Source organism: Tasmannia lanceolata, unplaced genomic scaffold (assembly GCF_043159265.1).
Source record: "Tasmannia lanceolata isolate RefF3 unplaced genomic scaffold, GAP_Taslan_0.1 ptg000006l, whole genome shotgun sequence".
NCBI lineage: Eukaryota > Viridiplantae > Streptophyta > Magnoliopsida > Canellales > Winteraceae > Tasmannia > Tasmannia lanceolata.
In genome coordinates, this window is record NW_027518683.1 from 28,850,794 (window position 1) to 28,866,832 (window position 16,039).

General features: G+C 42.3%; 1 protein-coding gene across 1 annotated transcript; it reads right to left on the reverse strand.

The window, feature by feature from the left end:
* Nucleotides 1-12,714: 12,714 nt before the first annotated feature.
* LOC143878906 (uncharacterized) lies at nucleotides 12,715-14,101 on the reverse strand. Its single transcript, XM_077381122.1, has 2 exons — nucleotides 13,314-14,101; nucleotides 12,715-12,757 (listed from the first exon to the last, which is right to left on the reverse strand). The coding sequence occupies exons 1-2, from the start codon at nucleotides 14,099-14,101 to the stop codon at nucleotides 12,715-12,717; spliced, it is 831 nt and encodes a 276-aa protein (XP_077237237.1).
* Between the last annotated feature and the right edge of the window lie 1,938 nt (nucleotides 14,102-16,039).

The following is a 16,039-nucleotide window of genomic DNA, read 5'->3' on the forward strand; positions in this document are numbered from 1 at the left end:
TTTTCTTCTCTTTTTTTTCCTTCTTTTCTTTGGTGAGATGAGAGGGTATTTATAGGAGAATGGGATAGGAGGTTAGGTGAGGTTAGGTGAGGTTAGGTAAGGTTAGGTGATGTTAGGTGATGTTAGGTGAGGTTAGGTGAGGTTAGGTGAGGTTTGGATGGTTATGATGGGAGGAGAGGTTAGGTGAGGTTAGGTGAGGTTTGAATGGTTAGGATGAGAGGAGAGGTTAGGTGGTTTTGGATGGTTAGACCCAGGTCATGATCTGCCATTGATCTAACGATTTACGGAAATCGGGTCTCGGAATGGAATCAGGGTCCGGGCTATGAAGTGACCCTAGCTTATTTTGTCCCGATTGATGATCCGTAAAGTCAGATCAAGATATTAATGACCTAAAACATATAAATCAATGATAGAGGGGGTTCTCACATGGATTTAACACACTAATTTATTTGTTGATTAAAACAAAACAAAATGGGGTGTCTACAGATGCCCCTCTTTGGTAGAGATGACGTAGTCATTGAATACCAAAGTTAAAAATGACAGAACCATTTTGCGTAGTTTTAATCGACAAAGGACTCTCTAGATACAACGCACCTTAACATAATGCAAAACCTTAGATGAAACCCTAGAACTTGAATAATAATAAAAACTCGATGCGGTGCCGTTCACAAACGGGCAATTAGAGAATGAGATATCATTTTCGAATGGATTCTGAAGGGAAAGGACAAAGATCGCTCTCAAACAGTTTTTAGAAGGAGATGAGACGCCGCTCACAAGCGGGTTCAACGAGGATAAGAAGCATTCCCAAATGGACTTGGATAATGAGGCACCGTTCACAAACGGCCTCAAGGAGGATAGAAAACCATTCACAAATGGACTCGAGAAAAGAGGCACCGTTCACAAACGGGCTCAAGGAGAAGACAAGACCATTCACAAATGGACTCGAGAAATGAGGCACCGTTCACAAACGGGCTCAAGGAGGAAGATACCATTCACAAATGGATTCGAGAAAAGAGGCACCGTTCACAAACGGGCTCAAGGAGAAGACAAGACCATTCACAAATGGACTCGAGAAATGAGGCACCGTTCACAAACGGGCTCAAGGAGGACGATACCATTCACAAATGGATTCGAGAAAAGAGGCACCATTCACAAACGGGCTCAAGGATAAGACAAGACCATTCACAAATGGACTCGAGAAATGAGGCACCATTCACAAACAGGCTCAAGGAGAAGACGAGACCATTCACAAATGGACTCGAGAAATGAGGCACCGTTCACAAACGGGCTCAAGGAGAAGACGAGACCATTCACAAATGGATTCGAGAAATGAGGCACCGTTCACAAACGGGCTCAAGGAGAAGACAAGACCATTCACAAATGGATTCGAGAAATGAGGCACCGTTCACAAACGGGCTCAAGGAGAAGACAAGACCATTCACAAATGGACTCGAGAAATGAGGCACCGTTCACAAACGGGCTCAAAGAGGACACGAGGCCATTCACAAATGGACTCAGAAAATGAGGCACCGTTCACAAACGGGCTCAAGGAGAAGATGAGACCATTCACAAATGGACTCAGAGAATGAGACACCTGTTCACAAACGGGTTCGAAGAGAAGACGAGACCATTCACAAATGGACTCAGAGAATGAGACACCGTTCACAAACGGGTTCAAGGAGAAGACGAGACCATTCACAAATGGACTCGAGAAATGAGGCCCCGTTCACAAACGGGCTCGAAGAATTTAGATATTTTTTTATGAACTTGAATTTGACGTAGGATTGGATTTTTATTTTTTTTTAATTAAGGATTTGGATTTGATAAATTTTTTTATTTTTGGAAAATGAGGTACCGTCCGCAAACGGGCTCAAGGAGAAGATGAGACCATTCACAAATGGACTCGAGAAATGAGGCACCCTTCACAAACGGGCTCAAAGAGGACACGAGACCATTCACAAATGGACTCAGAAAATGAGGCACCGTTCACAAACGGGCTCAAGGAGAAGATGAGACCATTCACAAATGGACTCAGAGAATGAGACACCGTTCACAAACGGGCTCAAGGAATTTAGAGGTTTTCATGAATTTGAATTTGACGTAGAATTGGATTTGATGAATTTTGGATTTGAACTTAATGAAATCGGGGACATTATAGATCGTGCCCAGTAAAGATATTGGAAACCAAGACTTTGACGAATGATGAGACGACCAACCTTATGAACGAAGAACCATTAGTAACAAGAATGGATTAGGAACACTTTTATGAAACTTCAACAAGATTTTTCTCAATGAGACTGTTGGTCTTGTCTTCTTGGGATTTTGATAACTGAAACCTTGAACAAGACATTTGAGATTGGTAATTTAGAACAATGGCTCTCTTGGATATAATCATGAAAAAGTGGGATTTGCCTCTTGACAGGTGTTTAGATAAACATTTCTTGACCAGGATAGTATTTAACTAACTGGAAGGAGATTCCGAATTTTAATGGTTCATCTTTCTGAGAAATTGGCTCAACCACCATTGCATCTGGGGCTCTTCCAAGCTTAAGGTGCCTTCCTGGGGTATGATCTTTTTACGGAAGCTGGGCTTTTTGATGTTTCTACTTCTGAACTCTTCTGAGTTGATCTTCTTTGAAATGTAACTGTTTGACTAGATTCTCGAACCCTTTCAGGTATAATTGCAGGGAGCTGCCTAGGCCGGGCCTCCTTCACCAAGACAGTTACATCATTTGGACATAGGAACGACGATTGACTCTTTCTAAAGAGAAAACTTAGATGAAAGGCACTACTCAAAGGATTGAGCAGCCCTGAAGGAGTGAACTTAGAATGACAAAGATTGACTAACTACACTGACAGACACAGTAATGCTTCTGACTTAGTTAACATTTTATTTGGTAAGTCTATCCTTTCGAGGAATGCTTTTTTTTTAAATCGTAAACACTGGACTTCTTCCTTGAAACAGTAATGCCTCAAGAATTTAATTACGACCCCTAAGATTGCTTAGCTTCAATGCACCCAGTTTTGAGGATGTCACTTGAATTTGCTTGAACTTCAGTTGATCTTCAGTCTTGATACCGGCTGTAGCCTTCTTATACTGATTCTCTTACCGTGACCAAGTCACCTCTTCGGGGTTTTTAACTTGGCGGACCGTGCTAGCCTTAACTTTTGCCTGAACCACCTTTCTAGGTTTTTGATCCAGCAGGCTATCTCCTTAGCTTCTGCCTAAGCCGCCCTTTCGGGTTTTCAACTTAGCAGGGGAATGATCTTAAATTTTGCCTAGACCGCCCTTTCAGGTTTTCAGTCTAGCAGATCTTCAAACTCCGCTCTTTTTCTTATTCATCATTTTTTTTTTTTTATTGTGTCTCGGGATCTAGCTCATTAGTTCTGAACACCAGAAGGACTTTTATAGGTAGGATAGGGCTTTTCAAAGAATGGCTTAAGGCTCAACAAAGATTTCGACCGAACCTGTGAACAGGTTGCCTACATATCCCAAGGTAGGAATCAGGTCGTGTGTAGTTCAGGGCGAATGCCCTTAGTTTGAAGATAAATTGTTTGAAGGTTAATTGATTTTTTCCTTTTTTTTTTTCTTTCTTTCTGGAATAATTGACCTCTCTTCTACTGGAACTTGTCCCTCTTTTTTTTTTTTTTGAAATGATTGAATTTCTTTTCCTTTTTGAATCGACCGAACTCGGTTCAACCGAGTTGCCTACGTACCCCAGTATAGGGATCAGGTCTCGCGTAGTTTGGGGAAATGCCCCTGGTTTGATGGGTTTTCAAGAAAATTTTATTCAGGCTCGAAGGGTTTGCAAACCGGTATTCTTTTGACATTGGTTCTGATTTTGGGATTTATTCGGCCAAAGGGGGCCTTCCGATGTTCAGATTGGCTAGAGTCCGTCTGGTACTGATTATTTTTTTCTTTTTTGTTTTGTTTTGTTTTTTTTTTTTTACGGAGTTTGACGGCATTTCCAGGTAAGAGATAATGGATCTTCTTCTTCCAAGATTCTAAAGTGTGCTTTCGACTTTCATAGAGCGAAACTTGTTCTTTGACATCCTCCATCTATGGATTCGTTCTGATGATCACTTTTCAATGCTTGCTCTTGAACTTCTTATCTTGAATTTGTTGGCTTTATGTTATGAATTTGAGAACCAAGGTCATTAATTGGAAATATGAAAGTTGTTTCCACTCTATGCCCCTTGTATAGCATATATCTTCTCACTTTCTTCATTTTCTTTGAGCTTTCCAACTATGTCTTGCCCCTGGTATCGGTTGTAGCTTTTCTAGACAATCATCTTATTCTTGAAATAATTTTATCAATTCTTCACACTCTTCAGAGGGTAATGTATTTTCAATCGGCATTTACTGAATCAAAGTTTCAGTGCCAGCGTTTACCACTTCAATTTCATTTTTGAAAAGCTGGGATTGGCGCTCCTCCTCTTGTTCAAGTAATTGCTGTGACTCAAGTGGAGTTTCGTCAATTTTGTCCTCATTTGAGGAGGGAGTCTTATTTTAAGATCAGAAGCACACTTAAGAAACAAACACAAGTGAATTATTGGACACGACCTATCCTGAACATGCTCAGGATTCACAACTCTAAATAAAAAAGAGAGATGATTTGCCTGGACTAGGCATTGACCTTGAAATGTAAGACCGGACTCAACAATTGTACTGACCATGATGACTGATTCGCATAGGGGAATGCCCCTAGTTCAAGGATTATGATAGTGAACTCTGAAGGACTTAGCAAAATAATCTTGAAAAAGGTAGCCCCTAGAGGAGGAAGAGACCAAGGATACAAGCAAGATTGGATCATCTGGACCAGGCATGATCAGATCATGAGATTGCATAATCAAAAAATTGTGAGATTCTGCTCCTGCCAGTTAGGGGATGGCATGAAGATACGATCGAATTGTATGACAGAAGAATGAAAGACGCACGATCAAGAGATTAGATGAGATAGCATAAGATTGCTTTCAACGGATAGATCATGAATGACTAATCCTATGAGATCTTTGGAAATGATGGGATTTATATCCTAACCCCAAAGGGAAATTTTTTTTTTTTTCACATTTTATCAGTGTTACCTGAAGGCATCAACCATAATCCTAATCTATCGGAGTGGAGAGAGAATCTCGACTCATGACTTTGTTCGTGTATCTAAGGACCGATCGTGACCATTGGAAGATGGACCACGGCCTAATCTAGACACCAATGGGTAGGATATCCTAAACTAGGCTCACACACGTGATGTACATGTGTTCGTATACTACATGCATGTGTGGGTTAATCTAGGGGTAAGGCCAAGAGTTCCCTTAGCGCGAATCCCTGTTCGATATACTGTACCAGTGTCCGGCGTATCAGTACGTGAACAAGAGATCCGTTTACGTACCATAAAGGTACTAGGCTAAGGGTGGAATGCTTCTCTAGCACAGAGGCACCAGGTGATGAAATCCCAGTCAACCATGCTAGATAACACTCCGGGTTCCTAAAATAGGACGTGTGTGCACGTGAGATGCAAGAGTTTAGATGCAAGTGATGTAAGTGTGTGCAATAAGTTCGCGCAATCTATGATGCCTTCAGGTTTTGTTAGATTAAGTTCGAGTAAAATGTGATGAGAAAATAAAACAAGACAAACTAATCCAACAAGTATAGAGTTTTTATGAGCCAGTTAAATTAAATTCAAATGAATTATCTTTTGAAATTTTGATGAAGTTAGGTGATCCCCAGCAGAGTCGCCAGACTGTGGTACCCGAATCCCGCGAGAGGGGCGTGGGGCGCGAGCCGCCGCGCGCTCTCCTTTGGTCTCTCGTTCCCACGCGATTGGCGTGTGCATTTTAATATTGATTTGAATTCGTCTTTCCTGTGGACTTGGGATCACTAAGGCAATCCGAATTCCACACGAAAGAGACTGACAGAGTCGCCACCTAGATGTGGGATCTAGGACCCATAATTAACCAGAAATCTAGACTCGCTACCTGGTTACGAGAATGGAAGGTATGGGGAGTTATCCACCACATGCACCATTCTTGTCCGATAATCGGTCTTCGATTCCAAAAGCTAACTCTTTTAAATTTATTTTAAATGGCTCATTCAACTCTATGTTAATGTGCGAACTAAGTGACATGCATCCTAGAATCTAATTTCAATGTGAATCCTAGATGTGTATCTTGATTTATTAATTTGTCTGGATTCATTCTAAGTGAAAGTTCTCCTAGAATTCTAATTTCATGGAAAGCCCTAACTGATTTGATTAAGTATTTACAAGAAAATTAATATCCAAAACACCACAATTTGTTGTGGTGCCGACTCGCGGGTGGTATGCCGTCAGACATCCAAGCTGCCTACGTACCCAAGCCTCACTGGGATCAGAGTCGACGTAGTTCGGTGCACCTAAGCTAAGCTACTTATGCCTAACTCAACTAGGACACCGACCTAGACGGGATTGACTGTTTCAACAGTTTTAGGAGAAGTTATTTAATTCAAGTTGAGGATTTTATTATCTTAAGATTTCATCTAAGATGCTATATGATTCTCATCTAAATGCAAATGGTCCCTTAGACTAATGCAGGTTTGCCTACATCCTAGTTTACTAGCTTGTCCTAGGGAAAGATTGGGTGACTAGTGTAACTAGACCTATGGCACGGTTGCTATACATAGCAAACGTCCGTGATGAGGCTGGACTCCTAACTCTAGGACTCCCTAAAACCTAAGACTCCCTAAAACTTAGGACACGACACGACACCGGTGTTCCTAAATTGGGCTCTAAGGGTCCTTACGACGGAAACCGTAATCCAACGGTTCCGAGAGACACGAGGTGAATCGATTTCAGTTCTTGAGGTTAGTGAAAAAAGGGATGGAAGAGATGATGAAATAGTGTGAGGGAATGAGAAAGATAGAGAAAGGTGCGACTGAACTTGGGAGTGCCAAATTGCCTACGTACCCCGTGATGGGGATCAAGCCACACGTAGTTCCACTGGGGAGGTTACTTGGATTTTGGAAAACAGAATTGGTATTTGGATCAGGAATCGGGTTTGTATTTAAGCATTGGACTTGAGATTCAGAAACATTGATTTAGCAATGGGATTTTGGAATTGGGAATTTGCATCAAAGAATTGAGCATATAGGAATCATCAAGGGTTTGAATTTTGGGAATTCAAAATGGGCGGGCTTATGAGATTCGGCCAAATGGATTCAGACATGCGACTCAGATTGTGTTGGGATATGACTTGGTTAGGCAAAAGGGAGGAAGTTCTATTAGGTGTAAACGGGCATTAGTAGAATAGGGGAATGACTCGGTTGTGACATGGAAGGCCGCCACTTGGTCGAATGCGACTCGGTTGCATTGGGATGGGTTGATTAAGGAATTGGATTGAGTCAACTAAGGGGAGAGTCCAATCGGTTAAAGAGGTTGAGCATACTCGACTAGAGAGTTGGGTCAACTCGACTAGGGAGGTTGGCTAGAGTTGACTCAGTTGAGCTGGGTTGGGATCCCACTTGGTTGGATTGTATTGGGGCGATTTGACTTAAGCTGCAGGTGGCCTGGCTGGGTTAGATTTAATGTAACCAGATTTATGGATAAATGGTGTGCCTCAGTGAGTGGACAAAGGTATGGCTTGGGTTGATGTGACTCGGTTATAGGGTTTAAGGCTTATGGGTATGGGGTTTAGTGAGTTGGGTCTAAGTTAGGAGCAAACCCGAGACTAGCCATGGTCTAACCAGGAGGAAGCAGGGTACAAACCAGGGTGCGGACCAGGGTGCACCAGGGTGCGAACCAGCAGGGAACCAGGGTGCGAACCAGCAGGGGAACCAGGGTGCAACCAGCAGGGAACCTGGGTGCAACCAGCAGCGAACCTGGGTGCAACCAGGGTCTAACCAGAGTGCGAACCAGCAGGGAACCAGGGTGCGAACCAGTATCGAACCTGGGTGCAACCAGCAACGAACCTGGGTGCAACCAGGGTCTAACCAGAGGCTAACCAGGGGGAACCAGGGTGTGAACCAGGGTACGAACCAGAGTACAACCAGGGGCTGGCCAGGGTGCGAACCAGGGTGCGAATTAGTAGGGAACCAGAGTGCGAACCAGCAGGGAACCAGGGTGCGAACCAGTATCGAACCTGGGTGCAACCAGCAACGAACCTGGGTGCAACCAGGGTCTAACCAGAGGCTAACCAGGGGGAAAACAGACCCTACATGCTTCCTAACATGGTTTTTCTTTTAAAGTAAAAGATATGTATGAAAACAGACCCTACATAGAATTGAAATAAATGCCTACCTCTTTGGAAATCCACTTTGTGTTTGATTTTTCTTTGATGTTAATTCTTTGAAGATGATTCCTTGCTTGATAATGACTGCTTTTGATATATATCACCCAACGTATAAAATCACCCGATCCGGCAAGGATGGCCGAACCCTTGAAGAGATGAGGGAGAGGGATGAATTTTCTAAGAGAGGGGTTCTTTTTCTTCTTTTTTTTTCCTTCTTTTCTTTGGTGAGATGAGAGGGTATTTATAGGAGAATGGGATAGGAGGTTAGGTGAGGTTAGGTGAGGTTAGGTAAGGTTAGGTGAGGTTAGGTGATGTTAGGTGAGGTTAGGTGAGGTTAGGTGAGGTTTGGATGGTTATGATGGGAGGAGAGGTTAGGTGAGGTTAGGTGAGGTTTGAATGGTTAGGATGAGAGGAGAGGTTAGGTGGTTTTGGATGGTTAGACCCAGGTCATGATCTGCCATTGATCTAACGATTTACGGAAATCGGGTCTCGGAATGGAATCAGGGTCCGGGCTATGAAGTGACCCTAGCTTATTTTGTCCCGATTGATGATCCGTAAAGTCAGATCAAGATATTAATGACCTAAAACATATAAATCAATGATAGAGGGGGTTCTCACATGGATTTAACACACTAATTTATTTGTTGATTAAAACAAAACAAAATGGGGTGTCTACAGAAGCATATAAAAATTTTGGCGAGAGAGAGAGAGATGTAGTTGATAGACAGTGGCAGATGATTAGAGCAGCATGGGAAGAAATAAGAAAAAGAGAGGAAGATGTTGGAAAAAGAGAGGAAGATGTCAGACAGAAAGAGGAGGATTTCAAAAAAGATGGGAGCGTATGCGGAGAACAAATGAAGGGACAGGGGGAAGAATGGAGGGGGTTGAGGTGGAGGGGGTTGAGGAGGAGAGGAAGGGCGAAAATGCATCTCAAGGTGCACGATTATCTTCACAGCTGTGCGAGGATTGGACGGATTTAGCTGACCTTGGATGTGACATGGATGCAGCCGCCACCCTAATAGATGTATCGTCTCAGAACCCCAAGTCACATCAAGAAAGATTCGGCACCACACACGGGGTGATCGTTAAACCTTTGCAAAGATTGTTCGAAATGGAGGTGAGCATGGAAGAGGCACCATCTACTGAAGTTGAGCTGAAAGTGAGGGGTCGAAGGGATGAGATGGTGGATTCCGAATTAGGGAGCATTGTAAGGGGTGTGAAGATGGATGAAGGAGTAGGAAACCTGGGAGAGCCAGAAAAAGCCCCTACTATTCAGGGAAGACCCGAAAGAGGAGGCAGAAGGAAGGGAAGAAACAGGGGGAGGACCCCAACATACCTAAACCACCGGCCAAGAAGAAAGGGGATGATGGGAAGATGCGTAAGGGAAGGAGAACAGCTCTGATAGAGAGACTTCTAAAGCATGAAAAAAGGCAAGTAGATGTGAACTATATTATACCATGATTTAAGGTGATAAGAATTGAAAATTATTAACTAACAATTTAATACAATTTTGCAGTGATATCCTCATGGAAAAGGATGATGTACACCTAATAGCTGAAGACCTACAACAGCTTTGGAATGTCAGACAATACCTGACTGGTACTGTAAGTGTCATTTTTTATCATTAATTTCTACATTACCGTAGGTAATAATGTACATCTGACATTTACTTCTCTTCCTTGAAGATTGTCGATATATATGGGAAGCACGTACAGTCCTCCAACGACGATGGGTTAGTAGATCCTACAATAGGGGGAATTGTCTTCGTTCCATCGGTGGTACATGTAAGTGTAATTTCTATCATCCCACATTGAGGTTACATAAGATTTTATCTGTAGTATCCCATTGAATTTCTTTTTTTTATAGGGAATTCTGACTGCAGTGGGGAGCGAAGTCACTGAGGAGCTGAGGGTAGAAAAGTGGAAGACAGCGAAGGACGCTCTGCACAGTAGACTTATAAACCACCAGCTCGAAGCAGTCAAAATGGTACTATTACCATTATGTGAAGACAACCATTGGGTTCTTCTGATTGTCGATATGGTCAACAAAATCTTCCACGAATGCAATTCGTGTAAAGGAATGGAGTTCCAGGAAAGAGCAGGATTGACCGTAAGTGGGTTAGCATCTTTAATGTTTTCCTACTTATAAATCTATACGTATAACACTTATGTTTCCTAAACCTGTCAATGTTAACCACTTGCAGGTTGCGTTGTTGAAGGAGTACTTAAAGGAAAGGGGTTGTGATATAGACCACTTTCAATATGCTCAGATGGAAAATTTCCCACAACAGGCCAATGGGTCAGTATATTAGTATATTTAAATATTTATTTTTCTAGGCTATGATTTTGATTCGCTCAATACAGCAGTTGTTATGCAGGTTCGACTGTGGTTTGTTCGTGCTTAAAGCGATCGACCATCTGTATGCAAATGATCCATTTACTTTCAGCAAGATTGACATTCCCGCTTATCGGCTGCAGCTGTGCGAAAGATTCTTGCGCGGAGAGTTCGAGCACTGTGGTGATTTTCTTAAGGAGGATATATGAGTGAAAAATGAAGAAGAGCTCTTGAAGTTCTGATGGATGTTGTAAACAGGATGGACATTGATGGTCTTTGTAGTGAAGTTTTGTGTCTATTTGTAAGCAAAATGGGGTAAAATGGGGTAAATTTATTTGTAATTGTTAGGCGCATATGTGTAGGACAGAAAGCAGGCTGTAGAGACACAGAGGGAGGGTTTGTTTGTATCTCAGCATACTGACAAGTATGTATTTGTAATTAAAAATCAAGTTCTGTCAAGTGATGGTGGTTGTGGCATTGGGTTCATTGCGAAATATGGTAAAGGACTTTGAAAATTATCAAATATTTGTTCATAAAGTTTTGGTGGAATTTATATTTCTATTGGATGGAAATATGATTTATTTGTATTGAATTGTGGCTATTTTCTGTAGTTTTAATTTATTTTCATCGTCATAGTTGGCAGTGGGAGCCCTGTTTTTTGTGCTTTTCCGGGTATTTATATTTTTATTGTATGTAAAAATGTTAGGACATTGTCTGATAGAGCCCCAAATTGCCCGTTGTTGGAAGTTTTCTGGAAGAAAAATCTCCCTACGAGATTGGTGGGAAAATAAGTTATCCCTGTGCACACTTTAATTCCGGTTTTGTTTCGTTGATTGAACTGTTGGGAAGAAAAAAATTCTTCCTCAAACTTGTTCATAAATTGAACACCATTTATGACAACAGTCACCCCCTTCTCTCCAAATGGACTATCCACCCCACAGCATAGGAAGATCCATAACGTCCATTTGATGGGCCACAATTTAAATCGGTTGTATGGCAAAAGACAATTCATGCATTTAGATCATGTTTTGTACTTGGTATGTCGTCCTGGCTAAAAAAAAAAAAAACAAAATTTAACATTCTCGGAGCTCCGAGAATTTGTCTCGGATCTCCGAGAATATGGGCAGACGGAACCTGGAAATATTGTCGGAATTCGGAGACAAATTCTCGGAACTCCGACATTCGGTCCAGTAGGAATAACTGCAATCCGTCTCTTCTCGGAACTCCGACTCAATTTCTCGGAAGTCCGAGATTTCGTCCAGACAATTTGTCGGAGTTCCGACTTTTTTTCTCGGACTTCCGAGAATCGGTCCAGTAGGTTTAACTTTCATCCGTCCCTTCTCGGAATTCCGGGATAATGTCTCGGAACTCCGAGATTCCAACCGTCTGGAAAGTCGGAGCTCCGAGCACATATCTCGGAACTCCGAGAATGGGGCCAGTAGAATGGAACAAATTTCTTCTACTCTCGGAAGTCCGAGAATATGTGTCAGAGCTCCGAGATTCGCCCCAGCAACGTTATAACCGTGGAAGACAATTCGTTTTTTTAACTTTTCTTCTCCTCTTTCCTTCTTTCCCTCTTTCCCTCCACTTCTCTTCAAACCCTAACTCCATTTTTGCTTTTTTCTGTCATTTTCTCCCTATATCTTCCTCCAAAACCCTCATCTCCCTTCCAAGGACCTCTCTTCTTCCTAAAACCCTACCATTTCACCCATTTTTAATTTTTTCTTTCTTCCCTTCTCTAATTCTCCTTTTTTCCTCCATTTTAGGGGTATTCCTCTTTTTTTATACGTATTCCTTTTCTCTCCACCCACATTTCCTCTCACCATGCCTCCTAAGACCAAAACTCTCAACATCGGAGGCTCCTTTCATTGGCTCAATTTAGAGCATTTGAGCATTTGAATTGATATGTTCCAATCTCCACAATGCAAAACGAAATCAAATTCATAACTACAATTTAGAGCATTTGAATTGATTCAGTTGAAATGGATTTTATATATATATATATATACAACCAAATTTCTTTTCCAGTTCTTGAATTTTCTTAGCAGCAGGGAAAAGCTTTTTTTAACAATACTTGCAAGGTAGAACTCATTCCAGCTTCAGAAAACTGGGCAGCCTTCAACTATGAGAACCCATTCCACTTTCAGAAAACTGGGTTTCCCTAAAAAAATTACAGTATACCACTAATTACAGTATACCAAAAATTACAGTATTCCACCTTCAGAAAACTGGGTTTCCCTCAGAAAGCTGGGCAGCCTTCAACTATGCACACCACTAATTACAGTATACCAAAAATTACAGTATTCCACCTTCAGAAAACTGGGTTTCCCTCAGAAAACTGGGCAGCCTTCAACTATGCACACCACTAATTACAGTATACCAAAAATTACATTATTCCAACTTCAGAAAACTGGGTTTTCCTCAGAAAACTGGGCAGCCTTCAACTATGCACACCACTAATTACAGTATACCAAAAATGGGTTTCCCTCAAAAAAATATTAAATACAACAACTAATTACTGTGCACACTTTTAATTAATCCACTTCTCCTCCTTCATCTAAGTGGAGCCTCCAATGCATTGTCCGCGGAGTAATTACGTGAAAAAAGGAGCTGCACAAGGTACACCCGACCTACAACACCACCACCACACCGAATAAGTATGGAATCGGGGATGTTTTATACTACTTATTGACCTCCATATATTACGTATCATGTACCTATTGAAAACGGGGGCAGAGGGTCCAATGGCAGATTCATCAGGCAGTTGTCTCTCCATGGGAGGTTCTCTGCAAGTTCTTTTGTTGTGGCCAAGTTTTCCACAAATCGTACATTTGCGATGCACTCCACTCTGCAATTCGCGGTCAGATCTTCTCGTTCGCGGCCGTCCAGGTGGTCTTTTCGCTATTGGAGGTAATACAGTCTGCAGAGGTTCTGGAGGCACTTCCCATTGAGTGCGATCTACTGTAGGGTGAAGCACCTCACAGTACGTTTCCCGATACATCTCTATACGAAACCATTTATGGCAATAATCGTACTCATCAAAATCTGTGATGGCAATGGCTGCCATGGCATGTCCGCACGGAAGCCCAAGCGTTTGAAACTCACGACATGTACAGGTTTGTTGCATCAAGTTTACGACATCATGATGATCACGGGATCTTACTTCAAATTCGTGCACACCTATTCGATAAGCATCATATCCGCGACCCTGTTCCCTGGCCAGTCCCAAATGTTTTTCTGCATAATGCGTGCACTTTGTTTCCCATTGAAGGCCCATCGCTTGATGTTTCTGTATGTATTCGGAGCTCTTAAAACGAGTCAGCTCCACCACAGCTGCAATCGGTAATTTTCTGGCATCCTTTAGCACTGCATTGTAACACTCCGATCTATTGGTGGTCAACACATCATATCTTTCCCCCTTGAAGTAGAAACTAGCCCAGTTTTCCTTGGGAATAGTGGCTATCCAGTTGTGTGCATTTTCATTCCTCGCCTTAATTTTTTCCATTGTGTCTATGAAAACACTCTCTCTCAAAGCCCTAGCAGCTCTCCAGAATAATTTCTTAAGTAAAGGGTCTTTGAAGTCGGTGTACAGATTGGCGGCGAGGTGACGCATGCAGTAGCTATGGTTTGCAATAGGCATTACTTTAGGCACTACTTGCATCAACCCCTTTTGTCGATCGGAGCATAGGGTCAATGCGCCTATCCCCTCCGGCAATACGTGCCGCTTCACTAAATAGAGGAACCAGCACCAGCTATCTTCGTTCTCAGTCTCGACAACACCAAAAGCTAATGGAACTAATCCGTTGTTCTCATCTACCCCAACTGCGATCAGTAAGATTCCAAGTTACTTTCCACGTAGATGCGTCCCATCGACCAAAACTATCGATCTGAGTGTTCGTTGGAAAGAACCTATGCTGGGACCAAATGCCCAGAATAAGCGAGCAAATTTATCATCTCCCCCTGGACGTAGATCTCTCGCTCGAAAAACACGCATGTAGGTGCCCGGGTTTGTTCTCATCATCTCAACTATCAGTGCAGGAAGCAAGCGGTACGAGTCCTCCACATTTCCACACTTTATTTCAAGGATGATGTTCATCGCAAGGTGTGCTCTACGGTAGGTCATGGTTATACCCCAGTGCGACTTGATGTACTGTCTTATGATCCTTGTCCCCACATCTTCTGGACGGTCAAATAGGGGTAAGCATGTCTCGGCAACCCATGGGGATGTAGCTAGATGATTATCATTGCCCTTTAAGTGAGATGTACATGTATGGTCGCTCACAAACTTCTTCACTAACACATAAGTCATACGGCTAATGCCTGATATACGCCACTTGCAACCTGGTTCCTTGCATACAACAGCATACTTCTTGGGAGTTGACCGTGACTTCTTGAACATGAATCGCTGCCGAATTGCATACTCCTTAACGGCCTTTTTGAACTGCTTCATATTTGGATACATAGCCCCAACAGTTAACTCATCGAACTGAAGATTATCTGCATCTACCTCATCAGCCCCAACATACATGTCGTCTACTTCGAGTGGCCGACTTGTGCCAGCAGGTAGAAATGGCCGACCATTGCCGGTAGGGGGAGCCACTTCTGTTGGCCTAAGGTTTTCACCAGAATCTTCGTTGTGATTTTGATTTCCATTATAATTTTCAGGATCATGGGCGGCCTCATCACCCTCCTCATCCTGAACCTCAGCCTCAGCCTCGTCATCATCCTTATCATCATCCTCTGCAGGATCATCATCATTGTCATCTTCAGTTCTAAATTCTTCGAAATCACAACCGAAGACTCATATCATCCTCGAAAACGTTAATATGCTCCAACGGCACATCTGCATCATTCCCGGGGACAATGATATCTTCGGAGATAGGGTTCTCATACATATCGTCCGAGAAGTTTTCATTTAGGTCAACTCGTACCCTACACAGTTCAACAATATAAAATCAGGATAGTAGATTCAGTACTTGAATATAAATAAAATTCTACAAGACATACCTTGAACTAAATTGTGCCGAGTCACCTCCTATGCTTGTATTACCCAATTCTGTTTCATATTCTCTTTCTAAGTCTACTTCAAAACGAGAGTCGGGAGTGACGGTTACTCGTTCCGGTGGATATCTTAGGTGTGGAATCGGTGGAACGGAAGTAGGAGGTATGCATGCATTATGAGAGGGATTTTGAGAGGGAATCGGTGGTACAGAAGTCAAATGTATGGCCAGGTTATGAGAGGGATTTCGAGGTGAAAAGGAAGTAGAAGGTATGACATTGTTTGTGGGCAGAATTGAAGAATAAGATGAATTTAGGCCATTGTCAATTTTTATTATGTATAGCATCACAGAGTTGAAAGTATCTTTCTCAAGCACCTTAACCAACGATTGGAAGATTTCATCGCTATCGACGTCGATTAGAGTGCTTATATATGGATCAACAA

What these genes read in the sequence shown, in the direction of transcription:
- LOC143878906 (XM_077381122.1), bottom strand. Translation starts at nt 14,101, where the DNA reads ATGGAAAAAATTAAGGCGAGGAATGAAAATGCACACAACTGGATAGCC. An exon ending in TCTGCCCCCGTTTTCAATAG is followed by an intron (nt 12,758 to 13,313) that starts GTACATGATACG and finishes TAATTTTTTTAG; the next exon opens with GGAAACCCAGTTTTCTGAAA.